This window comes from Macrobrachium rosenbergii, chromosome 1, assembly GCF_040412425.1.
Source record: "Macrobrachium rosenbergii isolate ZJJX-2024 chromosome 1, ASM4041242v1, whole genome shotgun sequence".
NCBI classification, from domain to species: Eukaryota; Metazoa; Arthropoda; class Malacostraca; order Decapoda; family Palaemonidae; genus Macrobrachium; species Macrobrachium rosenbergii.
In genome coordinates, this window is record NC_089741.1 from 46,928,546 (window position 1) to 46,951,857 (window position 23,312).

At 39.1% G+C, this 23,312-nt stretch overlaps 1 protein-coding gene across 4 annotated transcripts in view; it reads right to left on the reverse strand.

Annotated features, from left to right (window-relative positions):
• Positions 1 to 23,312, reverse strand: part of ATP8A (ATPase phospholipid transporting 8A1) — a 126,983-nt gene that overhangs the window by 91,847 nt on the left and 11,824 nt on the right. For 2 of the 4 annotated variants that reach the window (XM_067095499.1, XM_067095326.1), the window contains exon 1: positions 3,524 to 5,356. The exons of 1 other annotated variant lie outside the window; for it this stretch is intronic. In XM_067095499.1, the coding sequence (XP_066951600.1) occupies positions 3,524 to 5,264 (1,741 nt within the window). In that variant the 5' untranslated portion in view covers positions 5,265 to 5,356. Of the gene's footprint in view, positions 1 to 3,523; positions 5,357 to 23,312 lie in introns of those variants that run through there. One more of the 4 variants, XM_067095408.1, reaches the window with a different exon arrangement.

The following is a 23,312-nucleotide window of genomic DNA, read 5'->3' on the forward strand; positions in this document are numbered from 1 at the left end:
AACAACGCACATCAAACACTTCAGAATTCAGTTATCTCTGCAGTGTTCCTAACACACTGCAAATGGCGGCTGAAACACTTCCACATTTTCGAAATTCACGTTTCGTAACCGCAGGCAGTCTTTCGACAGTAGCCCCCTGAACGAAGAGGGAAAAAATCTTCATTTTCTTTCTTGGCAATTGTGTGAGTTTTCTCAACATCATTACGCCTGTTGCTCAACGCTCTACCGATGACGAAAAATTTTTTGTATTAGCTTTCGTGGTGCAGTGAGGGCAAATCGGAGCTTATGTCTGGAATACTGATGCATTTCATATATTTCATAGATGTATATAAAGTATACATATTCAATTTAAAACGACGCAGAATTAGCCCCACGAACTACAACGCGGTTGACAGCATGCCTGGGAGGAGGAGGAGGAGGAGGAGGAGGAGGAGGAGGAGGAGGGAGGAGGAGGAGGAGGAGGAGGAGGAGGAGGAGGAGGAGGAGGAGGAGGAGGAGGGGTTTAAGGAATCAAGCACGAACTAAAGCTAACAGAAGGGTGACAGCATCCTTCCAAACTCTACGGAGTAAGGGACCACAATTTCATTTGTTTGTTTCAAAGTGAAAGGCAAAACTAATCTCATTAACTAAACGGAGTTGGGACCTACAGCACAACTCCGTTAACCGCCTGGCCCCACACCCGCTCTTCCACTTTCTTTGTGCAAACTGATTTAACTGAAGATTAACATCTTGATTTTAGCCTGACACAAATTTGCCACCATGCCTCGCTCCGTTAATCGTAAAATATTAGTAGTATATTTATGCGTCCGTGTCCAATATATATACAATCATACATAAATACATACCACACACACACACACACATATATATACACATATATATAATATATATATATATATATATATATATATATATATATATATATATTTAACTTGATCGGTTATAACTGTTCTGTGCATTCATACAATTAACAACAAGACCTCATCTAAACAGATATTAAAAAAAGTTGCAATGGTATCCTCTAGTAGATACCGGACAATGACGACAGATAGTCCTTGAAAGCTTGCAACTTTTTTATAACTTATCTCCGTCAGATACTATTCTGTTTAAATGAGGGACTGTTATTAATAAAAAAATATAGTATACACACACACACACATATATATATATATATATATATATATATATATATATATATATATATATATATATATATATAAATGGACAAATGGATATTAAACTAATTTTTTCTGACAGGTTCACATACCATAAGACCCCAGAAACTAGCCTTTGATTTAGGGCCTTTTTAATCTCCTTGTCAAACAATGACCCTCAAGATTCAAAGAAAGCTCTGGACAAAGAAAGTCACAAAAGAACTCAGGCACAAACACAACACAGTCAACCTCAAAAAGGTTACGATATATAAACTTCCAAGTTGAGAAGTGAGTACACATTCATTGCTGCTGGAACATAAAAAGAATGAACACAATGTACCTTGAGCCCACTTTCCTGGTAAGTGAAGTAGACTCCTTATAGAGAGCCTTCCTAACCCTTAGGGTCACAGCCTCTGGGCAAGCCTTGTAAGTCCAGAACGCGGCTCAGTGGTCTGGTTAAATCAATTCATATTAACAATGGTTGTCTTTCTCTGTGGCCTCTGGGTCGGTCTTAACAGTATAAACAAAAAAAGTAGCTTAAACAGTTTTCTGGTTCTCTCTCTCTCTCTCTTACCAGCAACGTCACACAAACACAAACGCCATTCACAATGGCTAAGAGATTTGAAATAATGACACACCTTGCCAATGAAGACGATCAAAAGCATTCACAAAAGGAAAATTAGCCATATTACACTGAGTGCAAAATCCCCATTCTTAAGCGTGGTCGTGAATACAAACAATTTCTTTTTTACTTGTTGGCCCTTTTCCAAACAGTAGTATTTTCAAGCTCACTGATTTAAACTATCCTATGATAATATTCAAAAGATCTTCAAAAGCCCCTTCTCAATCTAACAAGATTTTAACCTTCATTTCTAAAGTGGCGGCACTAAAATCACGTAACATGTATATATCGACACTTTCAAATCTATTACTGGCAAGCAACACCAAGTTCTGAGAGAGAGAGAGAGAGAGAGAGAGAGAGAGAGAGAGAGAGAGTGAACCAAAATTGAACTTCGCTTCATATTTCATTTGAGAGAGAGAGAGAGAGAGAGAGAGAGAGAGAGAGAGAGAGAGAGAGAGAGAGAGAGAGAGAGAGAGAGAGAGAGCTCAGCTTTAAAAGACGACATAATCGCTTCATTTCGCTCGGAGCATTCCATCACAATGAGAACTGAAGAGAAAGAATGACTTCATTAAGCGACCAGATTTTCTCATTCTAATCGAGAATTTCTGCGACCTCTCAAAACTCGGCCAAAATCACTGGGGATTTTTTTTTTTTTTTTGTTATTCAATTTCATCTGAGCAATGTTGTCCTGTGTGAAACTGTAAACAAACAAATGTTCGAAAGTTGGAGTCTGTGGGAAGCGTGGCGTTAACTCGGTGCATGTACATGTCACTGAAAATAGAGGCTCTGAACTAACGATGGTAATAAGCGAATGGACAATTAACATCATTATCGAGAGAGAGAGAGAGAGAGAGAGAGAGAGAGAGAGAGAGAGAGAGAGAGAGAGAGAGAGAGAGAGAGAGGTGGATACTTGCATCAACATTATAATCTTCATATAGCCTGGGGAAGAGAGAATCTGCTTAAAATATCCGAAATTCAAAAAATGTTAGTAAAATACTGACTCTGTGATATGACGAATTCATTACCTCGGTCCAATGTCCCCTCCAAAAGTATGAAACCTAAATTTTACACCTTTTTTGGTCGTGTACAAAACTGTTGGATCAAGTAACACTCCAATTGCCAAAGCATCGGTTCATGTAGTACAGTGTGTTACAGACCCTAATATTTTATGTTTATGCAGCCAAGAGTGAAGTATACCAGGAACTGGGAGAATTGCTTATAAGAAAACGACAGGATTGGGCAAATATGTTTGATAAAGCATAAGAAATGGACACGGAGAATGATTAGGACGAAGCAAAAGGATCTGACAAAATGTAAGGTTTGAACATAGCCGAAGGTTTGGATTAAGACACAATGAATAGAGAAAGCCAAGGATTTGGGCAAGGCAAAAGATATGGTCATGACAATTTTAGACAAACTTAAATGTTTGGGTAAGATGCAAAGGTTGACGAGTGTATGGCTGGGTAGAGATCTGGATAAAGGAAATAGTCTGGCCAAGGCACGAGGTTTACATAGCAACGAATGTCTGGACAAAGCAAAGGGGCTGGATAAATGACTGGTTTGGATAAAGCACAAAGGGGCTGGATAAATGACTGGTTTGGACAAAGCAAAGGTTTGGGGACAAAATGCACGGTCTGGGAGCACATTGTATGACCTGGATAAGAGCAAAATGTCTATTCAAGGCAGCGCAAGGAATGAGGCGTACAGAATGGATAAAGCGAAAAGGCCTGGATAAAGTGTGCTATACCTGAACGGTTGGAAGCTTCTCCAGGGTTCAGAGGCTCTAGGCAGGTGACAGGAGAGGACAATTTTGACCCTCTGGATACCACACTCACCCAGGACCTGCGTGACTTCTGAGATTTCTGAGATTTTTGCGATTTCTGAGATTTCTGTGACCGCTGAGACTGTTGCGATTTCTGAGACCGCTGGGATTTGAGAGATCTCTGGGATCGGGTCCTGGTTGGGGTCGAGGTATCCAGGGTCAAGAGAGTCGTCACACTAATGTCATCGTATTCTCTGACACTTTCCATCATGGTTTCCTGCCTGGCCAGTGGAGCCCCTTCGTCTGGGCCCTGCTCATCGTGAACATAGCTATTACGATTTTCGCCAAAGACGTAGTCCTTTACCGGGGCCATCTTTGCTCTCAGGGACTCTGTGAACGACTGCCTACTAAGTACAAAGGTCCTCCTGTAGGTGACAGGAGGTTTAACTTGTTCGCCAGGTGAGGAGGCAGAAGACCCAGATGTTGCTGGGATACCATTGCCAAAAGGGCGTCTCTGTTGGTTGAACTGTGCACGGGTACTGTCAATCCTGGCTAGCGTGCTTGAGATCTGCGCCTTTATGTTATCACCAAGTGCCCCCGCCAGGCGATCAACATGTGCCTGCGTTTCATCAGTATGCTCAAGGGCGTCATTGTCGATTCCTTCATTAGTCACAACCTCCAGGCCAGCTAGGGAAGCGTCAACATCATCTTGCATGCGACCCAGACAACGGTCTTCCTGGTGGCCAAGAGCAGCCGCAGCTTCTTGGTGATGTTGCCAAAGACTGGCATCATCTGGCCTGTGATATGCATCATCAGGTAAACTGTCAGGTGTCTGTGATAAGCATTCAGTCAGAAGAGAAGCTGACTCGGGATGGGGAACTTGAGAATCACTACTAGGTAAGCTCCTGCTATCAGACAAGAGGTTTTTAGTTGACTTATAATGGTCACATTGCAAAATGCAAACTGCATCTTCTTCAGGCTCAATGCCTTTTCTCTCTAAAGCACTGGTAGTGTATGCTGACTTCTTTTCCGCTTCCTTATCAAGAGATAGCAAATAACTACCAGCTTGGACGTGGGCATTTTCAAAAGATGGGTGGTAGGGTTCTTCATCAGAAGATTCTTCTAGTACACTATTCCTGTGCCCTGCAGCTCCGAGTGGGTCATCGACTACATGTGGATGGTAATAAGAGGACGGATCGTGAACGCCAGTTTCAGCATAATCTGATTCAGAAACTTCGCAGAGAAGATGTTCACTGCTACCATGTGGGAAGACATTGTTAGGAGACATCTGGTGGTGTAAGGAGTCCACCTGGAAGGTTCTGGCTGCCTCTGCATAGCTTTCATTTTCGAAATCGCGATCAATGTGATTACAAGAGCAAGGATGCCTCAAATGACCCTCTGCAGGGTGCAGATGACGATCGAGAAGCTGGGCATCTTCTGGTGCCCCGCCATCGGTGCATTCATCGCATGGTTCTATGTCCATCTCATAGCAAAAATTCGGATTATCTATCATAAAACGCCCGTCTTCCATAGACATACGTCCAGAGGCACCACTTGAGTGAGGTGCGTGGGGATGCAGCCACGGATGCTGACAGGCAGCATCGTTTTGTACATGGCCTGGCCCATGCTGAGACTGCTGTGGCAGATCCTGAGAATCATGGCGCGAGTCTGCCAGATAAAGCGTCAGCTTCTCCTTTTCGTCAGAGTCATCAGCATCACAAATCATGACTGATGTGGATCATCTAAAACTGATGCACATCTGAACGGTATGAAGCGGTCTGACACGCCACAGTTTTTTCCTAACCACTGACATCGATTCAAATCGGTTTAACCCTAAAAACGCCTAAGTATCGTATATGTACATGAATATCACACGTCAACCTTTGATTCATTGATTCCTCTTCTAGGGCCAACAGAGTCAACACTTCTTAACATCTAGCTACGTTACGAGAAGCTGCCTTTAGGTGCAGGCACATGCGGATTCACAGATACGTTAACACAGAGGGCCCTCTGATTTGCAAACTTGAACACTTCTCTTCATCAGTTCCATCCCGAGGAACCTTTTTCTTATTCTTACGATAGGCACTTCAAACGCCACTTGGGGCACCGACAACGCCGCAGCATGTGACTCTTCGTGTGCAACAGCGACCTCCATTTTCAGATATCTTTTATCAGCGTTTCGTGCAGTTTAATTTTCCATTTCTGAAAAGAGCAAGTTAATTTTTTTTTCTACACATACAAAAAAAATCTCACCTTCGTGAATTAGAATGATTAGACATCACATCAAAAATGCTTAACTAGAACACAAACACAGCTGATGAAACTTAGGCGACTTCAATCAAGGTTGGCCCTACTTGATTAGCATCATTTTGACATCACTCCGTCACTTCCACATCACTCTGACGTCACGGTTCGAATGTAAACACAAGGAGGAATGGCATGCTGTCTGCGTATACTGAGTTCTTTAAACTTTTTTTTCTAGTAAACATTACTGCTTTCAACAATTCAGCAATACACCACAGTTGTTGTTGTCTTCAAAGATGGATGACATGATATCAATGAGAGAAGGAAAATAAAAAACAAAGATAAAGGTCTGCAGAAATTAGGGAAAACATGAAAAAAGGAAGGTGGAATAAGCACAGCAAGGAATTTATCGGTTAAACATTAAGCCAACAGTTCTGGATTTTGTTAACTACGGCACTTGATATGTCTTGAATCTATTACAGAAACAGAAGTAAAAAGAATCATTATCTGACCACAGGAGAGTATCACTTAGGTGGATGAGGCATTGCAACAAGAATCCCTTGGGATTACACATTCTTCACAAGCACTGCATTTGCACAATAACCTCTAAAATAAAAATACCACACGACTGGATAAGGTGCACTTTGGTGTTGCAAGAGCAATCAATGAACGCCAGGAGCGAGCGAGCGAGCGAGCATGTCTGCACTAATATCTGAGGAAGCACAGGTAAGCACCAAAGGGCCATTCGTGCTCCGAGAGAAAAAGGTCCACTTATTAAGGATGACGGGTACAGAAAGCATGAAAATTCCCCGACTCCCAATCTTCCAAAAATTCGAGGAGAGTCGGGTTGCGACAGAGGGACGAATTCGGGAGCCCCAACGATGGTCGCAGCTCATACGACCACCACGATGACGCAACATAGTCTTCACTGGGAGAGCGCAGATAACCACCGATAGATTAAGGGAGGGAAAGGGGAATGGGTTGGGGGGGGGGAGATGAGTGAAAAGGGAAGGTGTGTGTGTGTATGAGTGAACTTATGAGTTGAGGAAGTCCGACGGTGATACGCGTACTAGAGAGAGAGAGATAAGACAGACAGACAGACAGAGAGAGGGAGAGTAAATAATGCAAGGGACAGACGAGAGCCACCCACAGTGGGGGAAGGAGAGACGTCACAGAGCGAGGCAAAAGTACCAAGAAGAATGTTAAGTATCCGACTCCTTAATCCCTCATGACGACGACAGTCCTTGGTGCCAGTAACGTGAGTTTCGAGCTGGTGGATTTAAAGTGGATATTGCCATAGTGTCCGAGAGCTAGCTGCCTTGGAAGGAGCGCGCAAGCTCGTGGGCTTCAAGTGTAAGCAGGGGCCCCTGGCTGGCAGACGGCGGGGACATGACTTAGCACGAGTGCCCGACGGACGAATAAATGAGCGCCGCATTTTCAAGGGCGTATCAAAAGAGGCACCCTTGTACCTCCCTCCCTCGGGAGCGTATGTATACCCGAGAAGACATTTCTCTTCAAACAACGGGACGAGGAACGATCTCACTGTTCTCATGCGATGTTGCCTTCGTGAGGAACGGCGAGGCGCCATAAACCTGTTTCCATGAAATGGGAGTGCCTCGGAACACCGAGGGGCGAGAGATAACGGAGGAAAGGGAGGGGCCCCACTCTGCACTGCGAAGGAGGAGGAGGAGGAGGAGGAGGAGGAGGAGGAGAAAAGACACGTCCACAGGAGAGAGAGAGAGGTTTGTGAGTTCGGAAATGAATACTGGGGTTCCAACTGCAGGTTGGAAGCTACTTAGAGTGCATGGAAAAGAGGGTAGACGCGGGTGCACATGAAGAGAGACGAGTGGGGAAGAAAAAATAAATAAAAAAAAAAAAACGTTAGGTGTCTTGTGAGTGTTAGGAGTCACTACACGTCCGCGCGGGTGGAGACTTGCCAACGAAATGGTGGCTGCTTAGGGTCTAGGGATAGAGAGAAAGAGAGTAGTCTAAGGGGGTTGGAGGGGAAGGTCACGGAGGAGGAGGAGGAGAGGATAGGGGAAGGAGTAGTACGAGGAGGAGGGAGGAGGAGGAGGAGGGGGTGGGGGAGAGGATAGAGGAAGGAGGAGGAGGAAAGGGCGAGGAGGAAAAGGAGGGAGGAGTTAAAAGACCGGGTGGGGTGGCTGGTTGCAGAGGTGTATGGGAACCAAAGGGAGAGAGAGAGAGAGAGAGAGAGAGAGAGAGAGAGAGAGAGAGAGAGAGAGAGAGAGAGAGAGATAGGTTTGGTGATATGAGTATGTAAAAGGGAAAACGCCGAATATAACAGATGGGGAGGACTACCCACACGGTACATAGCCTATGACAGATGCTTGGCCCTCTCGTCTAAGGTTACAAAAGGTTGAGGGATACGAGCAGATGGAAAAGGCTAAATCAAAGGGAAAAAAAATGATAACGAAACCCACAAAAAGAATACAATTTATACGGCTTAATAAAAAAAAAAACACGAATATTACTTCACGTAATTTCGTACCATCCTGGTGTAAACTAATTCAAGCTGTAAAACGACCAGAGCTGTTTAACACCCAGACACGCACATACATATGCAAGCATACACACACGTATACATATATAATTACATATAACGAGAAATAGGGAGAGAGAGCTCGTACAAAAGCATCAAGCAACCGTTGAACAAGACGACAGAAGCAGTTACAACAGCAGTACCTGGGAATACTTACGGCAAGACAGTTTACAAACGTGAAAAGCATACCAAGTATTAATTATTTATAAAATCGCCATTCTGATTTCGTATTTGCGCTTACTTTATAATTCAAGAAACATACTGTACCTGAACCATGTGCCATGAAAATTAAATTAAAACATACACCTCGGCAATCATTTTGCACAGTTACACAATGTATTGTAAACGACGCGATGGGTAATGAAATATGGATACATTTTGCGTAGAGTTAAAGAACGCTTGTATTATAAAACGTGATTGCGTTATGTACGTGACATACATTAAAATTTCCTTCATACATAAACATATTACCCCCTTATGGATTTATATATATATATATATATATATATATATATATATATATATATATATATATATATATATATATATATATATATATATATATATATATATATATATATATATGGACAATACACAATATAAATTACTATATAAAAACAACTTTCTTTCAACAACTACGTTACACTTCTAGCATAAAAATCATTGGCATAATTATGATTTTTTTTCCAAAAACGATAGAATCCAATAAAACACTAATGCCAATGGAAGATTTAGATACAATTAAATTTCTATTATTTGAGTTATTCGTCTCAAGCATTCGTACAATCGTTATCGAAAATTAACTTTAAGAGAGAGAGAGAGAGAGAGAGAGAGAGAGAGAGAGAGAGAGAGAGAGAGAGAGAGAGAGAGAGTGTTGGATAGGTAAGGAGCGATGAAAAGAGGGAGAGAGGGGTGTTGGATAGGTATATTTGAGAGAGAGAGAGAGAGAGAGAGAGAGAGAGAGAGAGAGAGAGAGAGAGAGAGAGAGAGAATTTTGTCTGAAGTTGAGCCTTTGGGGAAGAAGGAGTGCTTGGGAGGCAACTCAAACTTCAAAGTCGGTACGATATAAACCGCTTTAACAGATAAGAAAGAAATGGCTGGATAACTAAAGACATAAAACACAGATTTACAAAGACTGCGGCGTCTATTTATAGGACTGGAACAATCACTTCTGTAAATATTCATCTTATAAAACTTTGTCATTAATTCCGCCTACACTCTGTTACGGAATTTCTGTCGGAAAAATAACACAAAATGAATCATTCATTACTTAGTTTAAAACACAGATTATTCACCATGACGTAACCACATTAAAACAGGGTAAAATTCGACAAAAGCATAACACCTGATGCCACAGCCACCGCAAAACAACAACAATAATAACGATACAACACTGTACAGCGAATATTAAAAGCAAATGCTGTGACATGCAAAAATAAAACGCTTGCTAGCATGAGAATAAAGGCTAAAGAGGAGATTAGGGCTAAAACCATAGGGCAGCAGACGTAAGACTTCGACTGGTAATAGGGGTGATTCACAGCTGATGGTAAATATCAGCAGCCGATATCACTGTCACATATGGTTTGTGCTGAGCAACATCAGCAGCCAATCGCGATTAGCTTCAGTGATGTCAGCTGCGGATAGTTACCACCAGCTAAAAAAAAAGTTATGGTGGGCCTACACTCCTTTCTTTCCTCAAGCTGAACTTTCATTTTTCCTTTTCCATTACAGTCCTTCTAAATCAATCGGGTAACTGGCTCTATCCTATCCCTCACAAGAGTACAATACTACATGAGATTTTATACACAACAGTAACAGGAAGACACCGAGGTATATCAGCTGATTTGCGTGCGATCTTCACCACAGATAAGATATCACCCCCTGTCACATCAAATATATTGCTAGAGTGCTAGAGGAGAGAGAGAGTGTCATATAACAACCCTTTTACTCCTCATAAAGATGGATTCCCTCAACCTTTTCTTTCCTTTGGAAGTCGGAACGGAGCTTGAATGGTGCAAGTTATCAACTGGGGCTTACCAATACTCCTCCTGCTGGCTTTTCAGTCCCAAAAAAAAAAAAAATCAATCCAGGTATACTGCCATTCAATCCCACCATACACCCTAAATGCAATACAACGAAAAAATGCTACATTTCATAAGAAAAAATTACAAAATGTGAATAAAAGGCTTGACACTGAAAAGCGACAAAAACGATCATTACAAATATGCCACCTTATCAAAACACTAAATCCAACTGGTTAAATGTTAAGCCACAGATGAAATACAATAAACAGCAAGGCAATTTGAAAACACAATTCAGACTTTAAGCCCCATATGAAATAAAACAAATAAGACAATTTCAAAACGCAATTAAGACCTTAAGCCCCATATGAAATCAAACAAATAATAAGACAATTTGAATGCTGACAACTAAGACATTAAGCCCCATATGAAATTAAACAAATAATAAGGCAATTTGAATGCTGACAATTAAGACCTACGTCATGAAAAGCATTATGTAATAGCTACTCAGAATAAAAAAAAAGACAGGAAAATTAAATAACAGCTACTCAGAAAAAAAAAAGGACGGGAAAATGAAATAGAGACAAGATAAACTCACACACAAACGCGCCGCTCATCCCAATGCAAAGCAGCAAAATGAATCAAGATGACAACTGCAAGATAATCAAGAGGTCAGTGACCTCTCCGGCAACGGGAGTGACCTTGAATGGCAAAGAAGCAGGGTTGCGGAATAAGCTAATAGAGTTCAAGTCCCATTACGGCTTAATGGGCTGCTAAAAGGGCGAGGTTCCCCATTGCCGTTTTGCGAATTTAAAAGCTGAATTTAAAAGAAAAAATAATTACAAGGGTCCAGATTTCAGGTCTGAAATTCGTTTCTTGTAATAAGATTCAAAATTTACAAAGGGGAAGAACAAAAAAACCACGATAAAAATTATAATAAACTTTTACTTCCAATTCCTAAATGAAATTATCTTGAATTAATTTGACAAGTTCTAGGAAAAGAGAAAGGTAACTTCTACCTCCAAAACCCAATTACAAAGACAAAATATAAAGAGAGATAAAAATGAAAATTGTAGAAAGAGAGATAAAAATGAAAATTGTAGAACACAATTTTCACACTAAATCATACCATTCATAAAATTCACTGAACTGCACCTAGAGATTACTAGCAAGTCTGATCATTCAAAATTTCACCCTTTTTGAAACCAGCTCTTTCCCTGAAGTATTCTTACACGCAACACTACACGACTCCAGGGCTGAGAGACAGGAGGCGGAGGAGGAGGAGGAGGAGGAATAGTGTGACACAATATGTCTTTACAATAAGCGTATCTCTTAAATGTACGACCACTGGGCACACAAGGAGGCGTGATCTTGCATGAAAGGTTCCGCAAGATTGCAAGTTTTTTTTTTTCTTTCTTTCGTTTTCTGAGCTGAACATCACATAAGGGATTGTGAACAGCCGTCCATTATCGTAACTTGTTAGCTTTTGGTGTGTTTGTGTGGTTAAATTGTCAGATACTTTTGTTTCTGGTGTTCCATCATCTATTATTATAATTTGGTTACTCACTGAAAGCTTCCTACTATTTTATACAATTTTACATAGAACATCTTTAGAAAAAATATCTTTTCTTATTCTCCATTATTATTTATTAAAATTATTCACAGCATTTTCAGTTTCCTTTGTATTCCATGTCTTCTTTTTGAATTTATCCTCTTCATTCGCTAGAATTTTCGCCTATTTACATATACTCTGAAATTCATTCTTAATCCTTACATTCTATTCATTTTCCATTTCTCTTTTGCCGACTTTTAATTGTTCCCGTGTGTTCTTTTTATCACTATTCAGTCATTTCTTCTGTTATATTTCTTTTCCTCTTCAAATCTCTTAATTCTCCCATTCCTTCATTCCTTTGTCCCGGTGGCAAGTTTTCTTCTCTCCTAATGGGGTTTCTATTTACCCAATCTGTGACTTATCCTCCCCCGCCCCCTTTCTAATTTACTCTTATAGCTAAGCCGCTCGCGTTTGAAACGAAGGCTCCTTTCACCTTTGTCGTTATTTATTTACCTCAGTTTACCTAGCACCTTTTTTCGGTATCTTATTTTTCTGTATATTTGTAATTTTATCATTTCTATGCTCATCTACCGAAACCAGGGGATGGTAGGTACCCTTTCCTTCTAGTTTCTGATCCCATAAGCTCTATATCGAACTCCAGATTTTCTAGTTTATGTTTTCCTCCCAGTTCACAATTCCTTCTACCTTCTTCCGCTCTACCTAAAATATTTTTATACCTTTAAATTATAATAACGCTCGCCACATTTTATTTTTTTATTTTTTATCTGTGGTTCCGTTTCCTTACTAACTTTCTGAACTTCCTTATTTTTTTTGGTAATAATTCTCGTACCTTGTTGTTTCTCTAATTTAATTCATACAAGGTATGGTTTTTATACCCATTATTTCTCCCATAATTCCCATTTCCATCTACCCGACCCCGGCCTTCTTTTTATCTTTTTATCTTTCTTTTGTTTCTTCCGAATAACAGGCGCCTGACAGCCGCTTCCTTCCGACAACCCAAACCGCGTCTTTCAGTTCTACTTTTTTTTTTTTTTTACCCTTTTCTTTTTTTTTCTCTCTCCTGGAACAACCGCTGTTTCCTTTCGCTTCCCTTCTTCCTGTTCCGTCAAAACCCTTCCGATTCCATCTAACCGTCCCGATTTCATTTTACCGTTCCACTTCCATCTACCCTGATTGTTCCCCATCTAATCGTTCCAATTCCATCTCACCGTTCTGATCCCATCATCCCAGTCCGCTTCCATCTAATCGTTCCGGTTCCATCTAATCGTTCCGATTCCATCTTCCCGGTCCGATTCCATCTAATCGTTCCAATTCCATCTTCCGTTCCGATTCTATCTAACGTTCAGATTTCATGTAATCCATCCGATTCCATCTAACCGTTCCGATTCCGTCTACCCGTTCCGATTCCACCTAACCGTCCAACCGTTCCAATTCCATCTAACCGTTCTGATTCATTCTAACGTTCAGATTTCTTGTAATCCTTCCGATTCCATCTAACCGTTCCGATTCCACCTAACCGTCCAACCATTCCAATTCCATCTAACCGTTCTGATTCCATCTAAGCGTTGATCCCATCTAACGATCCGAATCCATCTAACAGTTCCGACTGCATATAACCGTCCAACCATTCTGATTCCACCTAACCATTCCGATTCCACCTAACCATTCCGACTCCATCTAACGTTCCGATTCGGCCAAACCGTTCCGATTCCATCTACCCATAACGGCAGGTTTCCAATCAACGAAAGAGGCCCCTTAAGTCCCTCGATGCTAATCTTGATCATCCTCGGGGAAGCTTCTAATCCCTCCAAGATCCATTCTAATTAGTTTAAAGTTCTAAATGACCTCCGTTTGTTCGGTCATTGTGAAATGTCTTCCGCGTGGTGGGCGTAACTGTCATCAGCTGTTCCTGTGTCGTCGCAGTTACAACAGACTTGTTGGAAGAAATGTTAATTAACATGTTCATTAATGGACCAGAATTTAACGTTAAAAATGAGATGCAAAAACATGCTTGAATTATCAACGTTCCATTAAAATCCTGTCTCGCCGCAGTCACAACAGACTTGTCGGAAGAAATGTTAATTAATATGTTAATTAATTAACCAGAATTTAACGTTAAAAATGAGATGCAAAAACATGCTTGAATTATCAACGTTCCATTAAAATCCTGTCTCGCCGCAGTCACAACAGACTTGTCGGAAGAAATGTTAATTAATATGTTAATTAATTAACCAGAATTTAACGTTAAAAATAAGATGCAAAAACATGCTTGAATTATCAACGTTCCATTAAAATCCTGTCTCGTCGCAGTTACAACAGGCTTGTCGGAGGAAATGTTAATAAGTATGTTAATTAATTAACCAGATTCAGCAAAACACAGTAACTTCAATTATCAGCGTTTCATTAAAACCCTGTGTCGTCGCAGTTACAACAGGCTTGTCGGAGGAAATGTTAAGAAATATGTTAATTAACCAGAATTTAACATAAAAAATGAGATGCAAAAACATGCTTGAATTATCAACGTTTTATCAAAACCCTGTGTTCCTGCGTTGTCGCAGTTACGATACTTGTTGGAGGAAATGTTAATGTTAACAAATTAATTATTTAACCAAAATTTAACATTAAAATGAGATACATAAACAAGCTTCCATTATCAAAGTTTCATCAAAATCCATTTGCATATTTTCTATTTCAAAATCGTATAAAAAAAAATTCTTTCCTTCGAGAGAAACTCAGCTTTACTATGTCATACTTTTACTTTTAATAGTTATCTCAAACTTATTGGTTTAATCAAAAGTTCGGTCAAATCATTAGTTACAAATAACTTTTAAGCTTATAAACTGAATAAAGTTCCTTCCGTGAATTAGACACTGAAATAACCTACAGAAAAGTACCAGTAAATAACCAGAAATTAAATGAAGTTATAATTAGGTGGTAATTTCCACCTTTAACTTCAAAAAATCACAACTCGCTTTCAAAGGAATTATGGACATTATTAAGAAAAACAACGCAAGGAAAAAGTTAATCTAATACACTTAAAAGGATGGACCTAGTTTGAGTCTCTTAAGCTCCCTCAATTTACACCTTAATGAATCTACCTGGGGACCTTTGTAAATGATTCTATTCTGGAGCCTTTTTTGTGTTTGTTTTTGTTTATTTTCGTCTTTTGTTTTTGTCATTAGAAAGAATGGAGACTAGCTCCCTTGTCTCTTTCATAAACCACTTCATCTTCCGTCCCAGTAATGAGCTTGCCATTTTCGTCCTAAATATCTCCCCCTCTACGCAAAATACTCGCTCCCTTTCCTCCCGGAACAAGGGAAAATAGTGAGAACGGAGGACCGGCGGAGTAAGGGGGGGTGGGGTGGGGGGAGGTAGAGGAGAAGGGGACAGGACAGGGAGAGTTTAGGGGAAAAGGGAAATGTAGAGGGGAAGGAGGACATGGTAGGGAGAGTCTAGGGAAAAAGGGAATTTAGAGGGGAAGGAGGTACATGAGAAGGGGACACGGTAGGGAGAGTATAGGGGACAAGGGACTTTAGAGGAAAGGAGTACGGGGGAAAGGGAACCTTGTTGAGGAGGAGGAGGAGGAGTAAGGCAGCGGAGGAAAAGGTTAGAAAATGTGACTGAAATGTCAAGACCTGACGCCAGCCAGGCCAGCTGGCCCAGCCCAGCCCGGCTCAGCCAGACGCACGCACGCCGCCCAAGTGGCACAAACCACAAACCTCCCTCCCGTGGAAATGTCTCTTTCCAATTTATATCTGGAAAGTTTTTTCATTAGGTGGAGAGGCCGAAACATTTGGAAACGTAAATATGAACGTAATAAGTTGGACAACTGTGGGCGCAACCGAGTTTTGGGCGTTACTCTGCAGGGACTCAAAATAAAGTTGCTTTGAAGGACAAATACATATATATTTATTTAGGGGGGAAAAATCTCCTTGAATAAATCCCGGAAAATAAAAATCTTTTTTACTAGCAATAAAAAATTCTTGAGAGAGAGAGAGAGAGAGAGAGAGAGAGAGAGAGAGAGAGAGAGAGAGAGAGAGAGAGAGAGAGAGAGAGAGAGAGAGAGAGAGAAATTCCAATATAACCAATTCAGTCACTAAATCCAAATTTCAAAATACAGAGTAATTTTAAGCCAGAAAATCCTTTATACTAAAATAAATTACTTTTGCAGTATTAGACTCCTCACGGATAACCACCGATATAAAAGGGGATACACACACAAAACACACACACACACACACACATATATATATATATATATATATATATATATATATATATATATATATATATATATATATATATATATATATATATATATGACTTTCAAAATCTCATCACAAAGTATTTCATCCTATAGAAGTATGACTTTCAAATCTCATTACAAATGGTGATTTCATTCCTTCAGAAACGAAAGTTGGGAAACAATGCAATACTTGAGAGGCACATGTTAGAATCTGCGAATCCTCTAATGTCCTAAATACAAAATCACCCGAAATATTTATTTACCATAATACACGATGGTGCAATGAAAGGGAAATTTCGGGGTTTTATCCAAAATAAAATTAACACATTATATATACAGTATATGTGTGTATATACTGTGTATGTGTATGTATATATATATATATATATATATATATATATATATATATGTATATATATATTATATGTATATATATATTATATGTATATATATATTATATGTATATATATATTATATGTATATATATATTATATGTATATATATATTATATGTATATATATATATATATGTATATATATATATATATATATATATATATATATATATATATATATATATATATATATATATATATATATATATATAATTTTGGATGCATTAAAGAACCTTCGCATACTTTTAAGTACAATAACACTGAAGTAACGAAAAACGTAATTCAAGAACCAGGAAAGATATCATTTGAAAAAACATTGACGCTGAGGAAAAAAAAAATCCACGAATTCACATGCAGAGCAAAATGTAACAAACACTTCGTTAAAAAGGTTGAATATGCAAAAGAGTTGGTAAATTTAGCATCAAAGTGCAAAAAGCACATGCCAAAAGCAGGCAACTTCCAGCGAGGCACACACAAAAAAACCCCACTAAAATTAGAAAAAAAAAGTACACACAAAAAACTATCAAAAAGCAACGTCGAACCTCAAATGCATGACAAGCATCAACATTTGCATAGCGAAGAGTAATCCCTCAACTTTCTGGCTGTTCCAATAAAAGCCCATTAATCCCCACAAACCATCACTCAAACAAACTCAAACAATTGGGGATTTTGTTTCGCCTACACACCCGCCTACGTATGCCCCGAGTCATAAAAGCGGGCTATAACTTAGGCAAGATCAGAAGGATTACCTGAACGAGTCTCTCTCTCTCTCTCCTTACGTGGAAACCTCATCCATTCCTTCAAGAATCGATTTACAACACCAAGTCAAAACTTACTAATTAAAATTCATTGCACACATACTTCAAAGCTGCTTTGTGAAAATCATGAACAATTACATGAATTTTGGCCGAATTATTTTGCACGGATGGCCCGTTTAAGTGCTGAGAGAGAGAGAGAGAGAGAGAGAGAGAGAGAGAGAGAGAGAGAGAGAGAGAGAGAGAGAGAGAGAGAGAGAGAGAGACCTGATACATGAATTACTTGGGCGAATTATTTTGCATAGTCAGAGGATGGCTTGTTCAAGATCTAGAGAGAGAGAGAGAGAGAGAGAGAGAGAGAGAGAGAGAGAGAGAGAGAGAGAGAGAGAGAGAGAGAGAGAGAAAATGTTTTACCCATAAGCTGCTAATTACATGAATTGCTGGGGGCCAATTAATTTGCATGGCCAGAGGTTGGCTTGTACAGGATCTTCCTTGAGAGAGAGAGAGAGAGAGAGAGAGAGAGAGAGAGAGAGAGAGAGAGAGAGAGAGAGAGAGAGAGTTTTACCCATACGCTGATAATCACATAAATTACTGGGGCGAATTAATTTACATGGTCAGAGGTTGGCTTGCTTAAGATCTTCTTTGACAGAGAGAGAGAGAGAGAGAGAGAGAGAGAGAGAGAGAGAGAGAGAGAGAGAGAGAGAGAGAGAGAGAGAGAGAATGTTTTACCCACAAGCTGATAATCACATGAATTACTGGGGCGGATTAATTTGCATGGTCAGAGGATGGCTTGTTCCAAGATCCTGCATGAGAGAGAGAGAGAGAGAGAGAGAGAGAGAGAGAGAGAGAGAGAGAGAGAGAGAGAGAGAGAGAGAGAGAGAGAGAGAGAGAATGTTCTAACCACGACCTGATAAGCGCTAACAAAATAACTCATTTTCCCAAAAGTGCAGGGCCACTGTGCAAGACTGGCTTCCGGCTGACCCAAAAATAAGGTTGAAATCACTATTTCCCAGACGCTCAGAGAGAGAGAGAGAGAGAGAGAGAGAGAGAGAGAGAGAGAGAGAGAGAGAGAGAGAGGGGCGCCGGTCAGACGCCCGTATTAATATTATCATTATTATTACTGGCACAAACCTCTGGGCAAAAATCCTCTCTTTTCTCCACCACACTCCACTCGATTCCTCTCCTCTGGTACCGTGCAAAATTTGGGGCAGCGCTTGATGTGGTATTGTAATGTTTTCAAATGTCGCGATGTTAATATTATTTCATCAGTTCTATATAAATAAATAAATAAATAAATAAATAAATAATAAAAAAAATATATATATATATATATATATAATAAATAATGTGTATAAATAAATATATATATATATATATATATATATATATATATAATACATATGTGTATAAATATACATATATATTTATGTATGTATATATATATATATATATGAAAATTTTTATCACACCGTGATTTATATACAATCATGAAGCTACAAGTAAGCCAATATCAAATTCACGCTACCTCGGGAATATCTCCGATGGAGAACTATCACCGGAGATATTCCTGAGGTAACGTGAATTTGATATTAACTGACATTTGTAACTTCATGATTATATATATATATATATATATATATATATATATATATATATATATATATATATATATATATATATATATATATATATATACATACACATATATATGCATGTGTGTGTGTGCGCTGACAATTTATGGCTTAATTTTTGCAGGCTTAAATATACAATATGCCAAATTAGGTTCAAATTTTCGTACAGTCAAGAGCACAAACTTAGTACTGAGGTATTATGGCGGAGTTGGATTCAGCCCTATTCTATAGGGATGACCTGAATTCTACTAATGTGCAAGAGTTGAAATTAACTCTTATTTATGTATGGCTGAGTACATTAAGTCACTGTTTCCAAAGAACCAAACCAAATGCACGGGTTGAAATCCCAGTCAAGGTAGATGCACTTATATTACTTAACAACATTTTGGATGCAGATTCTTTCCCCAGATATAGTAAACTCAATATTAACAGGACACTGTCGGTTTAATAACTAAAAATAAAAATAAACTATATCCTATTCAACTCAAATAAGTTCCTCTAAGGTGTTCTTTCGGGATTTTAGTAAGGTTTTCGGGATAAGGATGCCCTCTCCTAACCTAGCTGCGTCCATTCACAGATACAGAGTTCACTGCTCAAGTTAACATAAGCACAATACGACCTAGGCTGCCAAAATAGCTTGGCATCGTTTGGGAAACCTGGTTTTTATAGTGGTTGGTTGTGTGTAAGTTTGTTTTTATGCTTCTGGTATAAACAATGTAAGCAGACCCTCTTCTGATACAAACAAAAGTAAGCAGTGCTTCTTCTGATATGAACCATGTAAGCAATGTTTCTTCTGATATAAACAACGTGAGCAGTGCTTCTTGATATGAACAATGTACGCAATGCTTCTACTGATATGAACAATGTAAGTGATGCTTCCTTTGATATAATCAATGCAGGCAATGCTTCTTCTGACATGAATATTGCAAGCAATGCTTCTGATGTAAACAACGTAAGCAATGCTTGTGATGTTTATATAAACAACGTAAACAATGCTTCATCCGATATAAACAATGCAATCATCTTACAAAGATTAGACTACAAAAGGTCTACTAAAGATAATCTACCTATACGCACTGCGTTCAAAAGCAATCCACAGGCAACGGCCTTGAGACTTCTCTGACCTTTCTGCAACGCCATAGTACGTATTGAACAATCGATCAATAAATCAATTGAGGAGAATCAAGGGCCGAAGATGTAAATAATGAAGTTAAACCAGGAGCGACATTACCGCAGACTTCCCCTGAACGACTGAAAGTTTTATTACTGGAGCTGGATGACCTTGTGCGGTCCAGCTAGGACTCTCTCTCTCTCTCTCTCTCTCTTCATTGGATTCGCATCCCGGGAAAAGAAACGCCCATGGCGCCTCTGTCAGACTATGTTTAGTGAATAATTATCTGGTAAAGAGTCGACACTGCAGGTCTCATCCATGGTGGGAAATGAGCTTAGGGGTAGCAACTTCATCCCAAAATGCTGATTGCGAACCAGAAGGGTAACTACTCCTGGATCGAACCCATAAGATGGCAAGCCAGATACACAGATAAAAACACTATATATATATATATATATATATATATATATATATATATATATATATATATATATATATATATATATATATATATATACACACACATAAAATACATACACATATAATATATATATAAATATAAATATGTATATATGTATACACAGTATAATACACACACACACACACATATATATATATATATATATATATATATATATATATATATATATATATATATATATATATATATATATATATATATACATATACATACATACAAAGCTTAGATCTAATCCCGGGATTCAATATGCAAATGTCGAAGATTATCTCTGACAAAGGAAAGTCTGGCCCAGGATACAGACTGGCGAGAGAAACCAGACGACGCCGGCAAAATGCTTTGTGAGTCTAGGAAGGGTGAATGTCACTCCATTCGGGGTGAAATGAGTCCGTGAGGGGTTCCTAGTCTCTACAGAGGGACTGGTTTCGGAGAGGTTTGCTGTGGTAGGGTCAGTGGCAGAATTCAGCTTCATTATTTTTGTATAATGCTGCTGACGGGATCAGCCAATGAAGCAAGGGTTTTAAATGAACGTGAATTCTAGCCTCAATGGAGAAGTTAACCATTATTATTATTATTATTATTATTATTGAGGAAGAAGAATCGCTTTCAAACAAACTTCATTAAAAAGAATGGCCGTCTGGATGCCGTTGAGAAACTGACGGCTATTATTATTATTATTATTATTGTTGTTGTTGTTGTTTTGTTCTGTAAGCTCTACGGCATACTGACGGCTATTATTATTATTATTATTGTTGTTGTTGTTGTGCATGATGACCATAATCGTACACAAAAAGCAAAAAACCAACTGATCTTTCACGCAAACCTCCTAAAATTAGAAAGCTCCAATGACCCTAACAAATTAATAAAAGCAAAGAAAACGATTCCATAAAACTGAAATATAAAAGAAAATAAACTAAGAATACCAATTAAGAAACCACGTCACAAAACAAACAAATGAAAGCGCCCACGAATGCCATCTCAAACCATTACAATTTACAAAAACAAAAACAATGAAAGCGACTGACACTTCAAAATTTCACCCTATCCGGGAACTCAAAATTTCACCCTATCCGGGAACTCAAAATTTCACCCTATCCGGGAACTCAAAATTTCACCCTATCCGGGAACTCAAAATTTCACCCTATCCGGGAACTCAAAATTTCACCCTATCCGGGAACTCAAAATTTCACCCTATCCGGGAACTCGGGACTCGGGTAGGGATCAACCCACCCCACCACTAACAACATAAGCATGCCGGCATTATAAAGGCGGTAATGAAACTTCCTTTATGTTGCGGATAAATGTCTTCATCTTGACAGGAAAACACTACGTTATATATCATTATGGTATGTTAACCAGCCCCCTTCTTCCTATATTTCAAAAGCAAAGGCAAAAGGAAAAGGCAATCTAATGACCTTTTCTAGTCCAGGTTGTAGAATAAGGGAAATGAAAAGGAAGAAGAGTGCAAAGACCAAGAAGGATAGGAAATAATGGTAAGGATGAAGGATACAAAGAGTAGGGAAAAATGAAAAGGATGGATAAAAAGACCACGAAAAATACGGAAATGAAAAGGATGGATACAAAGACCACGAAGAATATGGAAAAATGAAAAGGATGGATAGATGGATACAAAGACCACGAAGAATAGAGAAAAATGAAACGGGAGAAGGATACAGAGACCAAGAAGAATATGGAAAATGAAAAAAGGATAAAAAGACCAGGAAGAAAAGTGCAAATGAAAAGAAGGTAGGATACAAAGACCAGCAGGAATAAGGAAAATGAAAAGGAAGAAGGATACGAAAACCAGGAAGAATATGGAAAAATGAAAAGGAGGATACAAAAGCCAGGAAGAATAGGGAAAAATGAAAAGGGAGAAGGATACAAAAATAAGAATATGGAAAAAATGGAAGGATACAAATACCAGGAATAGGGAAAAAAGGAAGGATACAAATACCAGAAAGAATAGGGAAAACTGAAAAGGAAGAGGGATACAAAGACCAGGAAGAATGGGTTCTCCTGGAATATGTTCTCTCCTCTACCCTGGTCCTTTTTTCTTAATGAGTTCTGTAAATCCACCTCCTCCCCCCCCACGTCTCCTCTGTTCAAATCCCAGTGATTCTAATCGTCCGAAATCAATCCCCTTTTCCTTCTCAGCCCTCTTCCAAAGCTCATTTTGAAACTCGCTTAATCTCGAGTGATGAAAAGTATCCCCGAATGGGGTAGATTGATCATGATCGGTTTTAAAACCTCTCAGATCAATTTCCTCCTTATTCTCAATTATTTTATTCAGTCCTGCGTTAAAGATCATTTTGGGAAATATTTCAAATATTTCTCCAAATTATTTCACCTTCCTCTTTCAAGCAGCCTGGTTTGCAACTCGTGTTGAAAATATCCCATGACACATTTTTCTTGCAAAAGCAAATAAGTAAAAAATGCTCCGAAGTTTCTCCGGCGCAATCTTTTTTCTGTACAGCGTATAACCTAGGCCACCGAAAATAGCTCTATTTTTCGGTGGTCTCAGGTAAAATGCTGTATGAGCCACGACCCATGAAACTTTAATCACGGCCGGTTGGTGACCTATCCTATATCGTTGCCAAGGGCACGATTATGGCTAACTTTAACCTTAAATAAAATAAAAGCTACTGAGGCTACATGGCTGCAATTTCCAGCCCTCTAGCCTCAGTAGGTTTTAAGATCTGAGGGCGGACAGAAAAAGTGCGGACGGACAGACGAAGCCGGCACAATAGTTTTCTTTTACAGC